Source organism: Opisthorchis viverrini, assembly GCF_000715545.1.
Source record: "Opisthorchis viverrini unplaced genomic scaffold opera_v5_422, whole genome shotgun sequence".
NCBI classification, from domain to species: domain Eukaryota; kingdom Metazoa; phylum Platyhelminthes; class Trematoda; order Opisthorchiida; family Opisthorchiidae; genus Opisthorchis; species Opisthorchis viverrini.
In genome coordinates this window covers 54395-78718 of record NW_008752076.1, presented here as the reverse complement: position 1 = coordinate 78718, position 24324 = coordinate 54395, and the positions used below count along the sequence as shown (strand labels likewise).

Genomic DNA, 24324 nt, shown 5'->3' with positions numbered 1-24324 from the left:
GTACGTACCGAGGTCATTCAATTTCATTTACCATATCCAGTCTCAGATGGGCTAAGCCTGCTCACATCCTGCTCATCCACCACGATGTCCAACCTTCTGGTTCACCGCAACGAGGCATTCGAGGCGTCATAAAACTTGTCTTCTATGATGTTGGAGCCACAATCATTTGGGGTGTGAACACACATGACAAACAGAAAGGGGATCAACTTCCCGGTTGTGACATTCCTTCACGGAGGTTGCCAGACGAACCGCACAGGGACGACTATCAAGTATCCTTCCGCCTTAGGACGATACATACCCCTGCACATCCTACTAAAATGGTCTCTGAATCACGAGAGGTGCCTAGCCGGAAGGCAGTGGAGAGCGATGCGTCTTGAATTCCTGTTTCTTACACATAGCACATATCAATATCCAGCGAGTATAGAATGAAATCAAGAGCAACCTCTCATTCAACTTGCTTCGGAGTGCAAACACCAAAAGCAGTCAAATATACTTGGTGTCAAGCCGTAAAGATTGATTTCGAGCTACTTAAGGATGTCACCGCCGGATGACGCGCAGATGTTGCTGCCAAAAGCTACGCAGAGCTAACTTACGAGCCTACAAGGAGAGTTATTAATAAGGTGTGGGTCGGAAAAGGGTATTTATAAGAAACAGAAAATATTAAAGTGTAAGGAATGGCCTGTTTTTGCTTATCCGCCCTGTAATATGCAGCAAACTATACGACCCGGATTGTGAAGCCAGCCTATATGACATGAGTTCGTTTGTATATGTGCAATTCATGGTTGCACGTTCGCTGGGATACTGCCAGGGCGCCCAGACACAAAAAGGATGACGACTTGGGCTCTCAACCGAAGCCTGACCGCAAGCCGGCGGTGTTTGTTGGCAAGTGCAGTTGTATCCATAGAACAAATTGTCACGCCTGCTGCAAAGACCAACCTGAAGGGCCAGTAGACCAACCTGGTATGAAAGACTGTATTTCGCACGGATACCTCACTATAGCTCAATGGGTCACGGTGGCACATGAATCGTCACACTCGATTTACATGCAACCACGCTGTAACGGAAATGCGGAACAATAACAATCTCTTATGGTTCGGTTTCGCATAATAACATCCATTTAGTAAGGTCTGTAATCTTGTTCTCCTGTTAGTTGAGGACGTAAGATTAATTTTTGTAAGAGAATCGATGAACCTCATTTTCTGCGCATTACTGAAAAGCCAGTTTTTCGCTTTAGGCAGAGAAATTTTAATAGCAGACAGAAGATGTACTCTGCCCTACCGTTTTCATCAACTTTTGCCAGCAATTTTTCGGAGGAGACCAAGATTTGTAAACGTTAGGTCGATGTATCGGGGGTTTAAACGTTTTAAATGTGCGGAAGACAACTGTAATTCACTGCATGTTTCTGCTTGCCTCTCTGTTGACCCTGATTCCCAAGTTAATTTTGGCACAAGACATTTTGAAGAAGTCAGAATACGAAAATAGCAACTTAAAGGAGCATCGCTTTGGGAAAATTATAAATGTCGTGCAACTGTCCCTGCTTGTTTCGAACATCACGTTGGCCGATTATGCCATGCAAATTTTAAATCAAGTTAGACCTATTAGGAACGAACTTCCTCGTGCGTTTACACTTTTCGGAAAATTTGCAGTCATGTTACTGCGCAATTTGTTCTGCAACAAAGCCCATGAATTCCTGATACGTTAGTTTTCCATCGCCATCCACATCGTGATCTGCTATCCAGTCTTCCAGAGTGCTTAGTGCAAAATGCATTCCCATTTCGTTGAACATTTGCTGTAATTCCCGTTTGTCCACTTTTCCCGATCGGTCGGAGTCCAGCGTGACAAACAAACGTTTCCACCTGTGAACACAGAGCAGTCGTGAATTTTAGTTGAGATGCTGAATATGAAAATTCCACTTGCAAATTATATCTTGGTGTTAAGCTGTACTCTCAGGGTGTGCCAAATAATGGCTACGCAAGGTGAGGAAGCACTCTACGTTGGTAAACCTGCATGCAGTCATTTATCAAGCAAGCTGTATTGTTCGGTTTTATGTGGACTGTTTACGTTCCGACATGAGAACCCGTATGTCCTTCGGATGTGAACTAAAGGCAGTTTAGGTCTATTCTAGAGATTTGTTGTTATTAGACTAAGAGGAAGGAAGTTGTGTTTGAGGGAAAAAAGGGAAGCCGATTCAGGATGCTGTCAAATTTTCAAAAGTATAGTTATGGCGAATAAATTAAAACATCGACTACGGTTTGTGGCCAATACGTCGTAAACATTGTGCCAAAGTCCAATTTCGTAATTAATAACGCAAAAGCATCATTTTATAAGCTACCAGGTCCTTACTGGCATTCGTCCTAAGTTGCGTAGGTGGAAAAGCCACAAGAAACCGACCAAAGTTCGAAGAGCTTCTTGACAACTGCAGTTGAGAGCTGATTCCCCCTTTTATCCGTTCCAGAAGTACTCCTAGCATAGATTAATTCTACGTTACCTTAGCACCAGTACCATTTTGGTGAACCTGCGTCAAGCCAGGTTTACCTTCTTGAAAGTATTGGTCTGTCTTTTTAGATCATTCACTTTGATAAGCGTTCTCCAGAAAGAATTAACATGGAAGTTTGTCTCATGCTACATATCGTCGCTAGTTGTTGTCCAGTGTCTCTAATATTGCTACGGATTTCACATATTCGCCAGATGTCAGAACTGTTTTCGTGACACTCTTGCTAGAATCTTACTGAGGAAAATTGATACATTTATCCTCATATAGTACTGCGCGATATCACTTGATTTATCCTGCTTACATCAGTGACCCTCATTTTTGTTAGCAAAAACGATTGCAGCCCAGCCTCCCATGATTCATCTAATGTATCGAAGGACCGGTGAATCGCAAGAGTTTACTACTGGTTAATCAGTTGGGTGAGGACCCGCACAATGATGCTGTCTCCTCGATCGGTGACGATGCATATGCAGGCTCCCAAAGACCAGGATCAACGACCAGTAAGACTCATTCGTCCGATGAAACCACCGGAAAGTCAGCGGGCCATCGACCAGAAGAGCATTAAGACGATTGTTGAATAATGGGAAATAATTGCCCAGGTTAAGATTCTCCTGCTTGAAATACTGGTGACCAGGCCACGTCTGTTGATCCTTTGTCAAAAGATCGTTGATCTGTTCATCAAGGTTAGTAACGGATTTTTCTCCTAATTTTCTGGAAATTTTGACAATTTTTGGTAGTCCAAAATCTGAGTTCAAACCGTTCTGTTGAGTTATTGTTAACTTAGCCTAACACATACCTGCACTAAACAGACGACATCTCTAGCATCAGGAAACGAGGGTGTGTACACAATGCAAGTGAGCTCCTCAACATCTCGTTTGAAGATATCATATTTACAATCGAACTGGATTGGAACAACCCACTACAGTTTCTTGACGTTTTAGGATGGGACTCTGGAAATCTAAGTACATGGAAAAGATACACATACGTATCAGATGCTGAACTAAAGAAGCAGCCATCCGATAAACCACAAAAGCAGCTGGGTTCAAACCCCGTTTAAGGGGGCACACAAATATTGCAGCAGCACACAAATAAGGAAAAAGGAATAAAACCATAAATTTAGAGTATTCCAGAGCAAAGAACAGCTAAGGAATTTTATCAAGAGAAGCTTCAGCAACAGCGGTAAGGACGAGTGACAAGACGGGTAGCTGCACCTTGCATCAAGAATATACCTGAACTCACTGCCAAGTTATTAACTCAAAAAGAGGTCCTCGTGACTCACAAACCGATAAAGATATTACGGATACTGATTGCAAGAACGAATGACAACAAAGATAAATCCAAGAGGGACAATGTTGGATACCGACTCAACTACAACAACTGTAACTAGTTACACGGTGAACATACTGGGAGGCAATTATGCAGATGAATAAAGGAACCAAATACGACCAACAAAATATATGATCCCCTTGATATTCATTCATCAAGATGAAGAAGGATACAAATTCAATCTGAAAAACACAAAACTCTTGAAATATGGGGACATAAGACGTGGAAGAGAAATTCCGAAAAATTGGTATTCCACGACGGATGCGATCAACTGATTCATTAAACCAAATCCATTTTACGAACCACTATATGCGAAGGAACAGTATTTCAACCAGAACATTCAAGGTGAGCCGAATATTTCGTGGACGAACCAAGAAATGTGAAATTCCTTGAAGCCAGATCAACAAAGTTCACAGGTCAAGAAAGGAGGTCATTCCATCACCGACTGAGGTGCGAGAGCAGGAGAGGCCAAGCAGAAACGTCACGTGGGCATCAATGAACTAGAATTGTGATCGAAGGTCATTCCCAGCTAGCACCACGTATCTTGATGCAAACGCAACACTGCTCAAAGCACAACGACGGATCCATCGCTAGGCTCCAGGATGCTTCCTAAAAGTGCACCGTTGAGTCCTAGCGACTAGTATTGAGAAGTTTGCCAAGAGTGTCTAGCTCGGAGAACAAACCAACAACCATAGATCTCTAATCACCTTGCACTTATATTGTAACGACAAATATGAGACAACATTTGAATGTTTCCGAAACACTCCTAAGCCTTGTTATTAAACGGAGCCATAGCCCGATACTGAAGTGAGAGCAAGTAATGAGGAAACCAGCGACAGAAATTTGCCTTGAGAAAGACGTCCAAGACACTGACACATCTCGTGCGACCAACTAAGGGAAATCTGACACTCTTCTGTCTATAATTTTCGGCACCTGACAAATGTGACCAACGTGGTTTATGGAAAGTAATCGGAGTCAAGGCGGTGGGCCGATTCTCCGACACTCGCATGGTCCCCGTAGTAAGTTAGAGCAGTTTAGTAGGCAACAACATTTTCGAATAAAGGTTCAAAGCCGAAGGTCTGAAGTAACTGATTACACCCCAACATTTCACCGTGCTGGAAGGAATTTGAGTAGAGTAAAACAAATTCTCTGTATGTGGGGTGGAAATACGGGACATTTATCCCCTTGGAAATGATGCCGATGCATGCCAGCACCCATAGATATTGCACTACGGTTGTTCCATTCAAGCGCTTCAGTTGAAAGTGAAAGTACTTCCTGGTACGGTTTGAACGCCTTTTTGTAGCCCAGGCGATATGTACATATTGCAGAGGCGAAACGGAGTATACCTTGGTGTTGCTGTATGTGGTCACGATGCTTGTAGTGGCCATTTATCCAAGAAAGCTTAAGGGTGTTTTGTGACGCAACATATCTCAGTCTTCCAGAACAATTTAAGTCTCGGACCAACCAAAATCTTTACAGTTCGACCACGGTTGTAGAATCCTGTGCAGTGTGTTATTAGTAGTTTCCTTGAGCTTCATTTGAGCACATATATGCTGACTGAAGCAAGTAGACGGTGTAACTTCGTTCTGGTTTACAGTCAGCGCAAGGTATCGGTCGCTTACCGGGAGCAATAAGTTAAACGATAATCACCTGAAATAATTCCAAATCAGAGATCATGAAGACACGCACTTCTTATTGTGCGGCCGATTGTGTCCATACTGGCTGTGACCGCCAATATTGAGGTGTTCCCATGGCTCTAAATAACCTTCGGATGGTTTCAAATAACACAACACACGTTTCCAAAAATTCAACCGCAATTTAGGAAGGAAGGTTAACTGATCAACTTTTGCCGCCCAATCACACCAAAGACGAGTGCTACTAAATCAGATGTGCGCCGGTATTTGTTTAGTTTTCATGAATTAGAGACGCTGATTCGGAGATAGTGCTATTTGGGTCTTCGAACCCAGCAGATATGAATTCTTCATGCGAAGTTCACAAAAGCATCTAAGGCTTGTTCCGGGCGATGGCTGGACAAGTTGGACCACGCTAGTATGCTCTAAAAGGAAACCTGGAATTCGTTTGTACGAATCGTTGACAAGAACGCAGGCATGTCACAGGTAACATAAACATGCAGATATATCCTCTTTCATCTTTACCATTGTGAGGTTCCAGAGGTTCGTTGGTGCATTATACACGACAGCTTAACAGGTACAATGATACCCAATAATTTAAAAAAACCACATTGTTCTCTCCTAAATTAGACCTGTTTAGTGAAGCAACACAGTTCAGGCTACTGCTAGCAGTCACTATCTGCGTCAGATATATAATGAGACGAAGCATGCCTTTTAGGGTATTTCTTGAGTTTATCCTTTTGAGAGCCCATCTTGAAAAATTTGATTAGCGTACTGAACGATACAGATTTTGTGTGAAGTTTTCATCCCTTACATAAGGTGTTCAGAGGCTAAACGACAATAAGTTCAGCCTTTTATTTGTTGTTTCCACATACGAATTAACCAATACACATTAACTTGATATATTCACACAGTGTCGGGGACCATATTCACCGATGACACCTGCAGCATATGAATTAATAGGCGATTGTCCCGTCTACAGGAGTTAACCGCAATTATTCGTTCTAGTGTAGTTCTTAATCTCTGCTTTGTCCACCATAAAGGTACTTGGTATTTCGTCTCCCAGGCACACACAACCAGTGGTTGACGGTCAGTTGCGTTTTGCATGTCAGGCTAACTTTATGACGGTAAATCTGTAAGATTTCAATGCCAACTTTTCAGTGGCCCCTAAAGGCAGGAGGAAGATAGGAAATTTATGTTCACTCTGAAGTGATCAGAATGAACATCAAGCAAATCGCACCACTAATAATGATCGCCACACTAGAGTTTTCCACTTCTGTTGCGACAACATTTGGTTAACGATCAGAGAAAGCGTAAAAACCACTAAGATGTAATACACAAATTTTTTGAACTAAAAGTGAAATGCTCAAACTCGTAGTCCAGATTTTTCAATCAGAAGGCTATTACAATGCAAAAGAGAATGACAGCTGTTGATTGATGTCGAACAGAAACGGTAAATATTGGTTACTGAATAAGCCATCGCAGTTCATAGCCAGCTAAATTTTCAGGCACCATGTAGGCAATTGCGGATGGAGCACTTGGTGATATAGATTCGAGAAAAACGAGGTAAATAGCCTGACAAATTCAATATCAAAATTGATTTGCTACCAGAACACTCCATTTGACACAAGAATCTATTTTGAACGGAGTTCAACCACAAAAATCAAACAGTTGTTAGTCATATGATCGGGTAAGGTTTCGTTTAAAGTCAGTGTGGAGTACAGATACATACTACTATGCACATGGGGCTATGCAATTTGTTCTGCTACGAAGGACAAAAATTCTTGGTATGTCAATTTCCCATCACCATTGATATCATGATCCTCAATCCAGGACTGTAGGGTGTTCAGTGTAAAACTCATGCACATTTCATCAAACATCGCCTTCAGTTCTCTCACATCAACTTTTCCTGACCGATCAGCGTCCAGGCAGTTGAAAAGTCGTTTCCATCTATGAGGAAAGGCTGTAAGATATTTAGAATCCCCGGGCATCAGTAAATAACAAGTTAGAAACAACCATATCTTGAACGAATACAGTTGCCAACCCCGAACTTAAATAATTTCCACCAACTTTAGGTAGCTCGCCTGGATATCTAGAGATAATGCGATGCTGGTCGTTGAAAGCGCTTTGCTAGAATGGTCGTGATAAACTTATGAATAAACTTATTGATCTATAATATTCTTCCAAGGAACTGTTAGAGTTATCAGATGCTCCCAAAAATTACTCAGAGAAACAGTACAAACAAACAGTGTGGCGGTGAATAGCGAATCATTGTGTTCTTAAGAACCACTTTCCATTAGGACGCTTGACAATTCTTCAAAAATTCTTGATAAAATGCAGTGAGGTTCGCGACTAGTTGTAGGAGGCTAGAACCGAGAATTGCCTGAAAATCCACGCTACTGACAACTTGCCAGTAACCACTGCTAAAGTGGTTCCGAACCATACACTTTTAGCTTTGCAATCACCGAGTTCTCACAGCATTTCCAGTGGCAATTAAGCGATTTCACTTTGTGATGTTTCTCTACATAAAGGCGAAACGCGTTTCCATTATACGTTAGTCACTCATTTGCTGGGACAAGCCGTCTTTCTCCGAAGCAACCAGAGATGCCTTCCAAATCTGATACTGGTCAAAGTACTTATCGTATACGGTGTCAGTTAGTACAACCGCTACATGACATGCCTGCTCTTGTGTATCTCAGACTTCCCAGGGAGCAAAAGACTGACTTCAGTATAACACTGTCGTCAGTTTGCCCGACATCTATATAGTATGCCAATAATATCAAGAGTTTTGTAAACTCCGTGTTCCGTCCTGTAAGTGACGCTATCCCAGGCTAAGAAGCCGGGAAGACCGGTGCACAATCTTCATCCATAGTGAGAATCACCAGCAGCGTGCGTCTCGCAAGTCACCGTGGTCACCAGGTTACTGGTCAAAAACGAAAAAATTATTGTTATTTGGACTAATCGGACCTGACGATCCTAACATCTAACCTCCCCTTAGATAAATTAATTTCGTTCCGGTAGTTTATTTTGCATTGCTTGTAGAAATTTTAGCGGTGAATCTATCCTGTAACTAAAACCTGTTAATCCAGAGAAGCCAACAGACGTGCTGATAGTCTCTTCGGACGACGAATTCTCGGATGGGAAGATCATTCTCCATATGAAGAACCCATTGCCGGGGATCGCAAGCTCCTCGGACTTTCGTGTCCTTCCCAATAAAAATTGAACGGCTGTACAGTGCTGAAAAGCTTTTCAGCATAAGTTAACTTTACTTAGAAGACGAATGTTTCATGGTAGTTTCATGGTATCTTCTAGCAGAAAGTTCCAACTATATTTCGTATTTTTCAGAAGCCGGATAGTAGCTGTGAGTTTTCTCTCATCTGTTGAATGCCATTTCTGTGGGCAAAGTTAAACACAATCGGCTGAACGTTCAACCCGGGCATACCGTTTATTCATAGTGTCTAAGAATTAGTCCTTGCTCATCTGGCTACTATGTTAGGAATCCAGGCAGCATGTAATAAATTCCTCTGTTCTTAAGGGTAGCCTAATAGCATCACACAAGGGTATGACATAAGGGTAGCCTAATAGCATCACACAAGGGTTTGATTGTGTGATTTGTTCATAGAATATCTTCCTAATATGACAGAACAAAACCCTCCGTAGTTCTGGTCTACTGCGACTTCAGTGAGTTGATGGTAGCTACTTTTCTTCGGTGATACACTGGAATCTGAACTCAGAGATAATGCTCGGAGATAACGGTTATTCAAAGTTACGTTAAGTAGAATCTGTTTTGTGTCCAGTTGCCTTTGAAGGCCGTTGCAAACAGGTAAATCCAACACAGTCTATCGTGTGAAAACATTCCGTTGCTGCCAATCGCAGCACTTTTCGTTCGACCCATGTCTTAAGCTGAAAATCTCGGTATACTCTCAGCCATTTGGTTTACTTAAACCACAGGGAAATCATAGTCGTTTTTCTCTTCAAAGGATATCTTCCTGAACAACACAGAACCTGCAAAGAGACAACACGCGCGTTTACCGCTGCAACCTAACCGGCGTAGGTCGCAGAATTAAAAGTCTGTCGCATCACACAATCTTGTTCACATGGTGATCGTTTAGAACGCATTGTTTTGCAAACGTTTCCTTTTCCCAGAGCATATTTCACATGTCAATGCCTATTTGGCCAAAAGAGTTAGACCAGAATTGCGACGTACTGCTATATTGTCCAGAAAACATGTGAGAATTTTGCTAGTGGATCAGGTGGTGGTTGATCTCCTCACCAAGCTTGGGGATTGACTTGCAGAAGTTTGATCACCATTCACAGAGAAGTAGTCAATGCGCTGTTGGGCGGGCGGATACTCTAAATCGGCCTTTAGTAGTTAAACATCTCTCGATCCAGTTATTTAACTTAGTCGCGAGTTTCATTGATTTACGCCATCTGATCATTGAATACCTAGAAGCCCAACAGGTAGAGTAACATCGTCGCAAGAAATTGCCTATAGCATGTTCCAAAGGTTTCACACAATGTGTTGTTTTCCGGCTTCATATTATCAAGTGCTTAACATGAAGAAAGTTTTGATTATTCCAGAGACATATATGCTAACTCGCAAACTATCAAACCCAGCAAAATCCTTCAGAAACTATGGTTCACAAGCTCATCGATATCCTCACCTCCATCATTAGTCTAATCAGTTTTGTGTCCGCGAACAAAAGCTTCTATATGACTGACGACAGACCGATACGTCTGAGAATGACGAAACGGCCATACTTGAAATATTCAGGCTGCTGCACTTGTGGTTCTATTTGTTTCGCGTTTTTTTGCCATGGTGTAGATTTCTTCAAGACGATTCCGGAACGGTTCTCGTGGTTTCTTGAAATTTGTCAGCAAGTATACCTCTATGATTGCTTTTTTCGGTCTTCAACTCCTCTCTTTGTTCCAGAAGGCATGATCCTCGGCCTACTAGACTGTGTGCTCTGTGTCCAAGAGTTTACCCAAATAGTAACTACATGTACCATTAGAGCATGCCCTAATTTCGTATGGTACGAAAATCTGACGAAAGGGGACACCTTAGCTCAAAAGTCACTTGTCATCTGACGAAATGTGATTGTGATGAAGATCTTTTTGCTTCACCGGGCCGTAATCTGGCATAACGTCCATAAATTTTTCTTATAGCTCTTGGTAGAGCTCTTCTTGTTTGTAGCGTGTCGGTTGCTCACTCCAGTGCGTCTCTATACCGACCGAGTACTGAACTGAGATAGTTCAAGCAAGCTGGTTCATGCTCAAACTAAAAACACACTAGACCAATGAGGGACGGTAAATACAAACGTCACATAAGCAGTTGCCTGAAAGAATCAACGGCCTGCTATGTTATTATTATAAACACAGTTAAACACAGTACACGCGACTAATCATTAGCGTGAATTGTGCAACTACGATAGCGATGCTCACTCATTCCACATGCTCACAGCTAGCTGAGAGGACCTGTGCTTATGCACAAACCGTATTTTGTGACGTAAAATAAATACTTCAGTATATTTTCCCAAATAGGACTGATTTCCCTAATCCCTATTCACTTGGATGACTTTCAGCAAACATCTTTGTTTCGCTATCGGAGCTAAATGTTAGAGATCTGGGTTTGCAAGTTACAATTTAACTGGGCAAATAGCTTTTTGCAATTAATAGCCAAAATCTACTGGTTTTGCTCATAGATAGAAGGCCTGTTCTTCTGGAGGGTAGGAAACTAAAAGTCTTCAACCTAGTACGGTTCAAAATTTTAATGCTACTGGTTAAGACCTTTTTGTAATATCGTCATCTTTTCCAGGTTATATGAAGAAAGGGAAGAGCTGACAAGTACCTAAGTGATTGCTTTAAAAAGCTTTGCTTAAAAGACTATCATAAATATCAAGGAACTGGTATTCACTTTGCTATTAGAGAACACGTTTTTAAGATTTATGATTGTACATGATTTTTTTACAACGGTGAAATTTGATTCAATCTTATGGGTTAGGTTCTGTACCGTTATTTTAAGACCATTATAAAAATCCAAAAATCAACCCAAGCTCTGTTCATCACATACGACTGCCTCGCGAGAATTTCTCTCAGGGGGTCTCTGCGATTTCACTTGCCCACAGATGCACTGTGCTGGGTGACTGGATTCACAAATAACGGAGTAATGATAGTCAAAACCTAACCTGTTTCCTGGCCAAAATCTTTCTCACCCTCCTCAGTGGGTTTGAAATTTTGAAGTGTCGCTCTTCGAAGAACAAAATGTATTCACCAGGTTTAAAGTACAAATACCGAAGCTTGAAATGTTATTTGACTCCGAAAAATACTTAAAAATTTAAAACTAGGTTTGTGGGTGTGTGTCTGGTGGCATGTCTGGTCAAAACATCTTAGTTCATATCATTAACATGGACATCATTTAAAGAAACAATCAAAAGTGTTTAACTCACTCGGCTATTGGCTCATCGGTTAATCCCATGACGAGTCTGTATTCACCTAAAGTTATATGCCCATCTTGGTTTACGTCCAACTCTTGGATTATGCGCTGAAATCGACGAGGAATATTTACTTCAAATTTCGGCGTAACATATCAGAGTATGCATCAGTCACACTGTACGACTGCACGACGGTACGTCCGAAGGACTTACCTGTATTCTATATTGCGGCTGACTTTTACCAGGGCAGCGAAATTGCTACCAGATACCAAAGTGCGGTTGAAATTTTGTTGGCGAGGCACCTTGGTGTGGGTGAAAAGCTGTAGGGTAGTGCAACCAATGTACGGACCGTTGGAAACACCTGAGTGCTACAATATGAATTATCGGTGCCAACAGTGGCAACTCTTCAGTGTTTGTGGCAATAACCGACCGGATTTCGAAATAACACAGCACTCGGGCGCTATTAAAGCTACTTCGGACAGTGATAGAGCTTACATTAATTGGACAGTCCAACACCAATTGAGCAAATGAATATCACCAGTTTCGGATGAGTCAGCTTTCTTCGAAAGCAACACCACGGGCGAAAGTTTCCACGTGGCAAATCTGGAGTCTGATGAATGCAGTTCCCTGCTTCGTCTTTAGGATTCATTGTGACGTGATTTCGCACACCAGCATGGCGGATGGATAACTGGCGCTGTCAAACGCAACCTGATAACTCAGTCGAGAGCGGAACCTACAGGAATACATGACACTAATCGCCTGTTAAACGGCCGACGTAGCAGTTTTCCCGATCCAATAGATTATTTGGTCGTTTCCTCTTTTTCTCCTTCGACTAATAATGGACGGATAGAGTCATTTCCTTCCACTTTTGGACCAACGAATGCGGCCGGCTTCCTTAGAACCTTTGACGAACAAACCGGCCGATGTAACACTTCTGCTGTTACGCAGTTAGTAATTATATTCAGTTCGTGTTTTTGAGTGAAACTTACTAGTCTCAAGAAAGTTCAAATTATCCGCACTTTCATTCTAATTAATCTGGATTCGAGTAGTGTTTTTTCAAAGAAGAAAATTCGTTTGTTTGTTAAGTGCAAAAAATTATACAAAGAGGTATACTGGTCACTCCAAATTTCATGCTTTGTACTCTGTTCTGTAGCACAGCACCTAATAGCCAATTAGGAAGGAGTAATATTTAGTTTTATTGCTCTTTCTCTGTGTGGTCGTGCGCAGAAGGGGACGACCGTAGAACTATTCGAATTATGGTCGCTATCATGTAAAACGAAAATACACCGGCAGCGATCTCGATGAATGTAGCTCAATGTGAGTCAAGTATTTTTGTATAATTTTTTACCATACGGCATATTACTTTCTTAACAAAGATATATTTGTATGGTGTGACACAAACCACTAGACAATTCACGTCACATTTTGGACTATTCCATTGATATTTTGGTTTTATTGCACTTACTGTATACTAATTAACATCACGTAGGATTTTTGGTCAGCTGGTTGGGCATGTTTTCCATCCTAAAAATGAATCTCTGGAAAGTTAACACTATATACATGCATTCGCTTTGTTGGGAATTTCAAAGATGCACGATCACAATCTCTCGATAAGTGGAAGTCATTAGCATATTGCACATCACAGTACTTCAAAAGGCTCAAGAAACGTGGGTACTTAACAGGCTCCGACCATATTGCATTAGGACTAAAGACATGATAAAAATCTGAAGAAGACGAGGTCCTGATATTACTCTCACAACAAGCTGTGCGCTGACACATCATAACATTCGTGTATTGTAAACTGCAATCTAACCTCTGCATTTTTTCCTGGAATTCCAGCTTCTTTAAGAGAAACAGCCAGTTCTTCTCGGTCCACGGAACCATTGCCATCACGGTCCAGACTTTGGAAGAGCTCTTCTAACTGTTGAGCAGAAATGCCGTGACACATCCTGATTTTTCCAAGGGCTAAGGTGCGTTCTGTTTTCTGTAAAATAATCATCCGTAAAAAATAAGATGAGATCTTCACGATGGTGAAAAAATATATTTTTGAGTATTCCTAATCCTAGTGTATGTTCATTTTTATTGAAGATGATGACACTCTGAGGATTCCGGTGGTAGCTCATAATGTATGTATTCTACAGCTGACTGCAGTCGATGTCCAATTTCCTAGTCAACATTGGTTTTACCAGCAAAGACTTGCGCACTTCATGACAGAGCCCTATTTGAGGCCTATTGCAATCTCACTAAACGCTGGTGTACATTCGAGGGGCGAAGATTAGCAGGTAAACTTGCAGAAGCTTTTTGCAAGCTTTAATCGGTCCAAACGTGGTAGTAGTAGTAGTACGAAGAGCATCATTCTCCTGTTTACTACTGATTAAACAGTATCATCTATCAAACTACACCCTCCGCTAAAGCGCTGTGGTTAGATTATATTTTCTAGCTGATCCTACTAAAAATAGAATGTGTCAGTTAACGTATTCATTCGGCAAGTGGATTCATATATACTCACACCAAGTGTTCATGAAACACAGGCAACTGAAGGGACAATCATAGAGAGACTCTATACTCAGAAGCGGTTCAACTAGTAAAACGTTACGTGATATTCTACTTTCAAAATTGGATTACGTTGAAAAACATTTGATGATTCCAGTTCTACAGGATGATTCAACTTTGCAAGCCAAGCCGTAAGGGCTTATTAAGCTCGCACTCCCTTTAAAACTAAGTTATACAGCAAACTTCCAGGAAGGGATTGACATTATTGGTCTGGTTGGCAATAGAATGGCTCGAGATTAAATGCGCGAATTTACAAATTATCTTGTCTCTAACTGGATACTCATCCAAATCGCACCTCTGTGATGGTATTTAAGCAAATTTACTGCACAAAGGGCCTCACACAACGTGAACGTTCGTCATTGTGATGGGCAACAAAAGATCTGTTTACATCACTTTCTTCAACCAAACTATCGTTTCCACAGATGAAGATTAAAACTTTTGGCATCATCTCCCTGAAACAATAATAACTCTTACTCTGATTGTGCGATTAAGTTATTTTTGAATCCGCTTCAAAATTTGATCACATTTGTTTCACAGGTGATAATGCGCATTTAAAACTTAAAAAGTAGTCGCACCACAAACATCTGTTCCTTTAGCATGAAACCCTTCGGTTGAACCATAATTCACTCACCAAAACCAGAACTGAAAAAATGCCAATGCTCTTGTTTTGAATGATTTTAAAGATCGTTCTCAACTGTATGGTCTCAACATCAGTATTTAACGTAACGAAGCATCGACTAACACGTGAATAAGAACTCGCTAAATGACACATACCTACCCACGTGCGTAAACGTTTACAGATATGACGGTGTACAAATCAAACTCGGCAAAGTGTTCATTTAAAAAAAGCTCAGATATGAAGTGTAACACGGAAAAAGGAATGTGACGAACCCCACGATTATTTTAAGAAGTTCGACTGTTGCAGTGATGAACACTGTCTGACAAGAATAAACGGTATAATACTAACGTTCGGATCGATAGTAGATCAATCCAAGTCACGATTCCGCATATGTTTCATGCGTATCCTCGCTTCACATACGATTGATTGCAAAATTGAGCATGAGCACAGCTGCACATGTTAGACTTATTTGTGTGCCAGTGTTAGAAATACACACACATTTGGTTTCATCATTGGAATACTTCTAGAAAAACATTCCGTGAGTTTTTTCATTTCACAAACGCGCTTCACACTTCGGTCAAACATGCGCCTAAATATTCTTTTTTGTGGAGCGTTCAACAATGTAACTAGCGAATGACCTTGTATATGACGTTGGAATTAGAGGACCACCACTCGCTCTTATATGGGAGGGTGTAACGAATCTCGATTCTCTAGCTCAATGGATGTGTCCAACAATGCTACAAAGAACACCAAAACCTGGAAATGTGAAGTTAAATTGTGTGAGCTTCTGAGATAAACGGACGCTGCAGAGACAGAAGAGCGCTAATCGCTGCTAATCGGAACTCTATGATCTGGTGCTGGAAAATAACAGCAGAGTTGCACCAACCAATCTGTCTAGGATACGTCAATGACTCTTTGAAGCTCACATCTGAATGGTAGTGTCCGTTTTTGTGATCTTCCTTGTAAGGCGATTAGACTTATCAAAGCCCGGCAAAAGGTTGCCGCAAACTTGGAGCTGTTTTCTTCCGAATGTCGCGCTCTCTGCGGGCATTCACGTGATTCCGCTTTGCCGGAAACAGCCTATTGGCTAAAAACCCGGCAAAAGGTTGCCGCAAACTTGGAGCAGTTTTCTTCCGAATGTCGCGCTCTCTGTGGGCATTCACGTGATTCCACTTTGCCGGAAACAGCCTATTGGCTGAAAGACAGAATTACTCGCCGAACTGTTTGTGATTCGAACTTAACCTCGACATCTAGACTGCCCTCATCAAGGCTCGGATAACCTAGCAGTTTCTCAGCTCTCGTGCTTTCTCGGGCAGGCTAGAGAGCTAGGCATCGAAAGGATGTTACTGCTGCACGATTGTTATTCATTTTTGTCCAACTCGAAAACACAGAGAAAGAGGTCAATAATGAAATGGTACCTCACAATAAAGTGCCTTTTTCTTCTTTAGATGCTTTCAAAAGCATCCACAAGCAGGTCCTTCGGTGCTTCAAAGATTACCTGTCGGGTGTCATAAAAATCTACTTTACGCTTCATCTTTCAGCACCAAGATGGAAGTGAACAACTATAATAATGATATCGCAAACGTTTCGTGCGTATATTTATGACCGAAAACCGTATCCGATTAGCAACCTTTGACTAAGATAACTCAGGCGCAGTTTTTCGCTACTCACGTTGTTTTTGGAAGGAGAGGCCAAAAATAGTAGGTAACCATAACAGTGCCACCTGAAGTGCCCTTACCCAGAGCTTCCTGTGAAAGAAGGTGCTCGTCGTGAGCAAAGTTATCTTTTATCCCCTCACGGATAAAATAGCATATGTGAAACGTTTCACCTCAGGAGATTGAAAGTCAGTGTGATGGGAGATTCGAATACGATCACCAACACGTGTGCCCGTCATTTCATCCTTTGGATTATGGAGTAATTTCAGGGCACAGAAACAAAAAATTTGTTTCGGATTTCTATGGAACGTTGGAAGTTTCATACGAAGAAAAATTACATGCACGATAGATGCGGGCAAGCCAGCTGTAGAAAATGTTTGAAATAGAAAGATATTCGCGTAGTTGGGTGTTTTCATTGCTTGCAAGGATTTGGGGATAGGTAGCAGATGAGCCACTAATACCTAAAAATTTTATCTGCAGACAGTTTGGTAAGCAGCTTACCGGGAGAACCTGAAAGCGGAAAATTAATCCCGTTCGCGTACCTCCGATATTGAACCCGTGATCCGCTTTAATAGCTTAGACACAGAAGCTATGGATTTCTAGCTCAGCCGAGTAACGTTATACGGAGGACAAAAAAGAATGTTTTCCATTGAGGTAACAAAATTTGAGTAGTATTTGCACAGCGGAAAACATTTCAAAGTGAGCTTATTACAAAAACAATATTGCCATTTTAGTAAGCCATATTCAGTTGCGAATTAGTTTGGTTTGAACAAGAGATTAGAATAAATCCCAACCGAAATTTCTCATTTACTATATTCTTCAACCAGTTTTTGCCTTTGTGATCAACATCCGCAAGCTGTGGCGTTTTCTCTTACAGCAATTTCCCTCATGTACACTGTATGCACCATCAGTAGGAATTACCAGCATGGATTGTAAAACTATCATTTGAATGAAGCCAGGAGAAACGTGTTCAGCAAGTGGCGTTATCACTGCGCCACGTGCAATGTGGCATATTACATGGGTCATTGTTCGGCCTCCGACGGTTTGTACTCGTCACCTTAGCTCAAGATTTCCCTCGCCTGTTTTTAACGGCTCATAAAACTGTATGACAAATAAATCTACAGGATACGCTAAGTTCAGAGCGTTATTCACGGGACAGGCAATTATTCTGTGAGAAACCAACTCATCTCTGAAGTCTGCACATGCAACGTTGTGCCGCAGTGCTAACTTAGACCCTGTACTTGCATAATCACGTTTCAAAACTGGTTTCCCCGAAACCCAAACTCTGAGTTCTTAAACATTCATCATTAAGCTGTTGCGTCCACTGTGCGTGTGCCTACCCCTTAAAGGGAATATATGAACCTGCAACTTTCTTCCGACTTCAGTGACACATATCCACCCTCAAATCAAACGGTCATAGCTAAGAGGCTGTCGGGAAACACTCGTGCCTTCTCAAGAATAAATACATGAGTTGGTAAGATGTTTTGGAAATCTAATCTTAGCTATATCTGCAAAAGGAAAAACAACGCTGTTTGCTGTTTTGTCCGAGAAATTGCAAGCATTTTGCCACCAATTGAGATGGAATTAACTGTGCATGCAGTGCCATCTTGATATACCACCATCACCCAGGTATAAAACCCTACGATCAATCTATTGACCAAGTGTCATAAGACTTGTATCTTGGATTCGTTTGGTAATTACTCTTCAGGTTCTTCCCATCGGCTTCCAGCTTCCAAACGATTTGTCGTCAAATACAGATAGATTATCAGTGCGCGCAATTAGGTATTCCATGGTCTAATGAGTCGATCTGGAGTAACGATGATGTCCTGTCTTCTAGATGAAGTCAGCCTTTCACAGTTTTATCGAATCAGATGGGGATAAACAAAATCCACGTCCACATACTTTTTCATGTACTTGTATCACCATCTGAAAGTAACAATGCAGTTTTTCAAGGATTCAGTCGTTATCATATCTTTTCAGGGAACTAAGCGTGTGTGGTGAAGTGAGACTATTTTTACAAGCACATGTGAGGATGTTTTAAATTTACAGTTGATATACCGTACTATAAGTGAAGCCAACTCATAGTGGATGGCTGAAGAGCCAGAAGTTTACCTCATCAACAAAGGCCGTCTAAGAAATGCTTGGAAGGATCGGGCGCAAATCGCTCCAGTTGGCAGTTTGGTATCAGACAAATTTGACCAGGCGCGACTGGTTCGCACTGTGTTGCCATTCGTTCAAATTCATTTCCGAGAAGTTTCTAAGCCAAACGAAAAAGCGATTCAGAAGTAAAGCGTAGCATGTATTTGGCTTTCAGATGTGATAACAGCAACATTTGTGATCCGGTGCAAATAATCAATCGTGTTCATCCATCAACATAAGTGTTCTGCTACAAATCCAAGAAATTCTTTGTAGTTAACCTTTCCATCGTTGTTCACGTCGCATTCACGAATCCAATCCTCAATCAAGCTTGTGCTGTAGGAAAGCCCCACTTCACTGAAAAGTCCTCTGATCTCTTCAACCGAAGCTGTGCCACTGCGATCTTGATCAAGCATAGCAAATAGACGCTTCCATCTGAAACATACCACAATTAAATTGGTTTCGAAACGCTTTTAAAACGTGGTGTAAAATATCAATTGTTAAAAATGACGACAGCAGTCCTCCAAAGGACGTGAATTTTACATTCTTTATTGCTACCTGAAGCGCCATACACCTGTTCAATTTGCTGCTCTGCATGTAAAACTTTCGGAATCCGGGTTACTGAAGCTGTTGTTAAAAATACCTGCTTTCGTCTGACAAATTTGTCATTCCACCACGTTGGTAAGGTCTCCACTCAAAACTGGTAATACATTGGATATATTTTGGTGACTAGGGTTTGGGCTCCAGTGTTCACAAAATCAACCGGGGAGGTCCTGTTCGAGTAGAGGTAAGATAACGTACTAAACATTGAAACATTAACCACGCACGAATAAACTAGTGGACCTAAATTCGTCTTGCTGTCTATGTCGAAGCGCGCTACTGGAATTTGTCCAAGATCATTAAACTTGGTCGGATGAAGATGGATGATAGATTGAGAAGGTAAAACCTGGAGAGTGGACATAACGCGATTATACATCGTTGATGAAAAGAACGCTTTGAAACTGTGTACCAATATCCATCTTAGATATAACGTGAAACGCACTCTTAAGTAGGTCAGGATATATCTAGAAATCCAATTTGCCCTAAAACTTAACAGAACAGATGAACAGTTTTATAAAAGTCACAAAAAGCCTTCGCTCAATTACTGGTCAAAACATATGTATGTTAATGAGAAAAGACCTCAGATAAACACTTCTAAGACTATTCTTAAATATTCTCAGCAAGATATTTTCGTTGTCTAATTACTGTTAGTGACACGTTCCAAACCCACCACGATCCTGCGACTGACTAGAAGCAGTGACGTCATTCATATTTTCCACAGCAAAAAAATTGAAGACCCAAGATGTCCCTTCCGGAGTGTGAAGGTGTTGTAATAAGTAAATGTGTTCGAGACTGATAATGTAGAATACTATTTAGACTTGTGGTGATTTGAAACTCTACTGATAGGAAAATGGAGTAACGTTTGATCCACAAAGTCGCCTCTCTTCAAGGCAACGCAGCTGATCGCACAAAGGGTATTTGAGATATAATCTCGTCAATCATTCACTGAACCTACATAATCTTGTCCTGTGTGACCATATCCTGTTGTTGATCCGAAAAAGGGTTTGGAACGGTGCAGGTTCTTGACTGACGTAGATCTAGTTGCACCATCACAAAAGCGTTACGTCAACCACATTTCAGGTAACCTTCCAAGAAGTACACATACTACAAGTAAGACTCGCTAAATGCTCTGCTTTTGAATATTCAAAATAACCTGTAAGCTTCAATGTTTCATATAATCCACTTAAGAAGTAGATCAAAAGCTCTTAAGCAAATCAGCAGATTGAGAGCATTATTTCGACTGTTACTCTTGCTAGGCAAGTTTCACCCAGACTAGTTTGTGGTCACAGTTACTCATCATCACGTTAGAATAAGCCATCCAAAGAAGACTTTATCTTTATTTCATCAATCAAACAACACTGCCTACCTTCCTTCAACCAACGAAAGTTTGGCTCACCAAATAAAACTGGACATTTATTCTAGTTGATCTCTCCAAGACGTACTGTTGTGTACTACTATACTACGCCACTTTTTGTTTACTATGCAACCGTAAGAGGGGCAAGAGACCAGGGAGGTATGCAACAGAATATGGAAGTCTAAACAGTCGAGTCTACAGGTTCTAATTCTTGGCCGTTGCTGCGCATTCGTCGCCTGATATTCTACGCACTATACATTTCGCTGCAGATTCCCTATATTGTTATCACCGTTGGTGGTCATGGCACCATTCGTACACTTGCATACACTATGATTTCAGGCAGCCCAACAGAGGATGTAAGCAATACAAACAGAGAAAAACAGGCCGAAATCGGATGAGCGGACATTCGTTAAATATTCTTTTTCAACCGACCTCAGAATAAAATAACTGAAGATCACGAAGTCGTCGTAGCTCTGCACCTAACATCCCATTCAGTGTTGCCGGGATCTAACTGAGTCTCTCTTTACCACCTACTTAATTTTTGCAAATGAGCTTAATTTCTGCAAATGAGTGCAACCCACCAATCGTACTTTTTTGGACAAACCTTGGTATGGAAAGGTCTACTGTCATACAAATAGTTATTTCTTTCGCCGAAGTGCAGTGGCCCAGACCTTCCAGTAGTTATTACGGTTTTCAAATATCAGTCTATTTTGCAAATGGTGTGATTCAAAGGTAACAAGCTTACATAGACAACAAACACCTCAGTTAGTTTGCTCCCCTTTATGAAGAATTCGTCACCTCAGTTCCCCCTTGTTATCATGCAGCGCTAGCTCCCATTACAGTCAAGCCGCACTTATGCCAAGAAAATATACTTGATAGCATTGAAGTGTTTATTGTGGGTGAGCACGGCGACAGAATGTGCGGTAATCTTGCTGCTAAGCCACAGGTTCTTTTGATGGGAAAAAGCGCTTTGTAAACGTCCATCTGTACATCAACCGACTGGCTCCTCATGTAAAACACATCAGCGAGAGTGCGTGTAATTGTGACTAATAGTATGTGCCGTCAGTACAGTTAGTTTGCTTACTCCCTATCGTCAAACAAATGCCCTGGCTACATGTTTAAACCATCCGTTAACTTCCACGATTGACTGTACCACTGTGTGCATCTTTGAAATCCCCGATGTCGTTTTAGCTCATGTCCATCAAATAAAATCCAACCTGTCCAACTTACATGACCTTTTCATAGTTGAAATGAACCCAGTCAGTTGAAAAATGCTTGGAGACGTTTCATAGTTGAAATGAACCCAGTCAGTTGGAGACAATTTTGAACTTATCCTTTTGGAACTATTTGGATCTAAACCGATTGTTTTCAAAACTCTTCAGAAAACGGTAAAGTGCAACCTTTTTTAAACGAAACCAAATTATTCCGTGTACTTGCGTTTCCATGCACTTGCGTGGTTGCTCACAAGGTAAATAATGAAACAACAACGCTGTTCCAGTTGGAGGAGTACTGATTTTTCGAAACTTATTAAGGTGACAACCTTGTCCACTTTGCAACTGTATCCCGCAAACCTAGATTAATACTCTCCAAAGATAATGGCACCCTGATAGTTTTCTAGGACAGACGTCCGCCATGTGCATGTCTTTTGGTCGCGTTTTAGGCAAAGATTGAATGCTATCGAGCTGCTGCTTCATAAAATGATGATAACTGCCTATTGTGAATCCCCTAATCAAAAACAAAATCACGGCGAAATTCTCTGGTTTATCCAGCTTAAGTGAACAGCATACACCTAACTTTGTTTACTTTACGCTGAATGCCTCAAAAACCCTTCAGTTAACCTCAGTTATTGCCCAAATTCCACAGAAAAAGCTGCATGAGTTGTATGCTATCCACCTAAGTCTAGTTGATCGCATTTGTCGAGTTCCTTCCCAACCGCCTTTTTGCTCAAATGCGATCGCTTTGCATACCACTGAGTGCTCCTTCAAACAGAACCTTGGACATTTTTCCTAAGGGCTGGTCAACCAGAAATGTTTCCTGTACCATGAGAATACAATGTTGCCGTGATTCAACCTGTTCCTCCTGCTTCGTCTGTGCCTTTAACCACTGTGCCCAGTGACCACCATTTACTTGGGTACTGATAATTGCTTCTCAAATAAATCTTTACAAACATACCCTGAACCCACATGAAGATCACCATCTGTGACCTTTAGTCGAAGATCAACATATGTTCAGCCATTGCCACCTTGACACTCTTACTTCCAAGCAATGGACTACCACGTCCCGAAATCTTAGACATCATGAAGCGAAAACTTACCCAGAAATTAAGAATGTGCACGCCGATCAAGAGCGCGTGTGTGCACACCCGACGAGAGATAGCCAGCGCAAAATTGTTACTTGTGATGGACGTAACATGTAAACGTTTTGAACTAATGTTTTGAATCGAGTTAGATTGTGGGAGGGCGTTCCGATGATTTCAGCATGTGTTTTGACTTGCGTGCATTAGATGTTAAAGTTACTCCTATTTTCCTGTAAGTTCATCCGTTTGCATTCAGAACTTCCAAATCGCGTTACAGTAATCAAATATCCGAAGAACCTGACATGTCTGCTTGAAACTTGTCCAGTAATTCCCGCTTTTGAACCCCGTTGGATATGGTTTGAACTATCCAAGCACCCCTCGGATGAACGTCTCGTGCCTTCTTCACCTATCCTCAATAATCCTGGCAATCATCATTTGATAATTTGGGCCGCCCATTCTTAAGTTCAAAGCCATGAATATGACGCGTGATATTTCCGAAAAAGTTCTTCTGTGTGTTTGTATTTTGCCCTAAATACAGTTGCACCAAACAAGCCTCTAATTAGTCTGATTGCTTCATCTGCGAATGAGGATAACTCTATTGTCTGATGAATTTTTCTGATTAGCATGTCCATTTGGTTTACGCTAGAGAAACAACTCTTCAGAGGTTGGACTCAATCTTTCGGCGTTAGTTTAATCAGAGAACATAACGCTCCCATCTCGTATACTGTGGCTTCGTTCTCAAGTGCCCATCTGTCTTCTTTTCTCTTCATGGACTCTAGTAATCACCTTCTGGTTGCTAAATGGAATAATTTTCGCCGTTGGTACTTTGGCATCGTCGAATTCCGATCTTTTACATTTGATGAAAATTTGGCATTACATTCACTGGAGCCCCGCCTGAGCTTCTCGATATCAACAAACACCTCTTCTCTCACATGGCATCGAATTGAGCATAATGGGTCATTTATATCAAGACTCGGAGCGAGAAGGCTCAGTGGATAGAGGGCAAATTTACTGACCGGAATGTCCGTGGTTCTAATCCGACCTCTGCCTCTAGACTTCCCTTGTCTAGGCTTGGGCATCCTGGCAGCATCCCAGCCCTCTTGCTTCCTCCGGATGGCAGGGCAGCTAGGCACTAAAAGGGTGTTACATCTGAACGGTTATCTTTCTGTTTTATATCAAGACTCAGACTACTGTTTCAGGTAGAAATCCCGTGTCATATTGTGTTACACGTT

The 24324-nt window shown here is 41.4% G+C and overlaps 1 protein-coding gene across 1 annotated transcript in view; it reads right to left on the bottom strand.

Annotated features, from left to right (window-relative positions):
- Positions 1 to 1181: 1181 nt before the first annotated feature.
- The window catches only part of T265_10871 (hypothetical protein), a gene marked incomplete at both ends in the record, with an annotated part of 31408 nt that continues 8265 nt past the window's right edge, over positions 1182 to 24324 (bottom strand). Inside the window, 4 exons of the mRNA XM_009177365.1 lie at positions 1182 to 1856; positions 12093 to 12247; positions 13693 to 13863; positions 18765 to 19277. Of these exons, the coding sequence (XP_009175629.1) occupies positions 1652 to 1856; positions 12093 to 12247; positions 13693 to 13827 (495 nt within the window). The remainder of the gene's footprint in view (positions 1857 to 12092; positions 12248 to 13692; positions 13864 to 18764; positions 19278 to 24324) is intronic.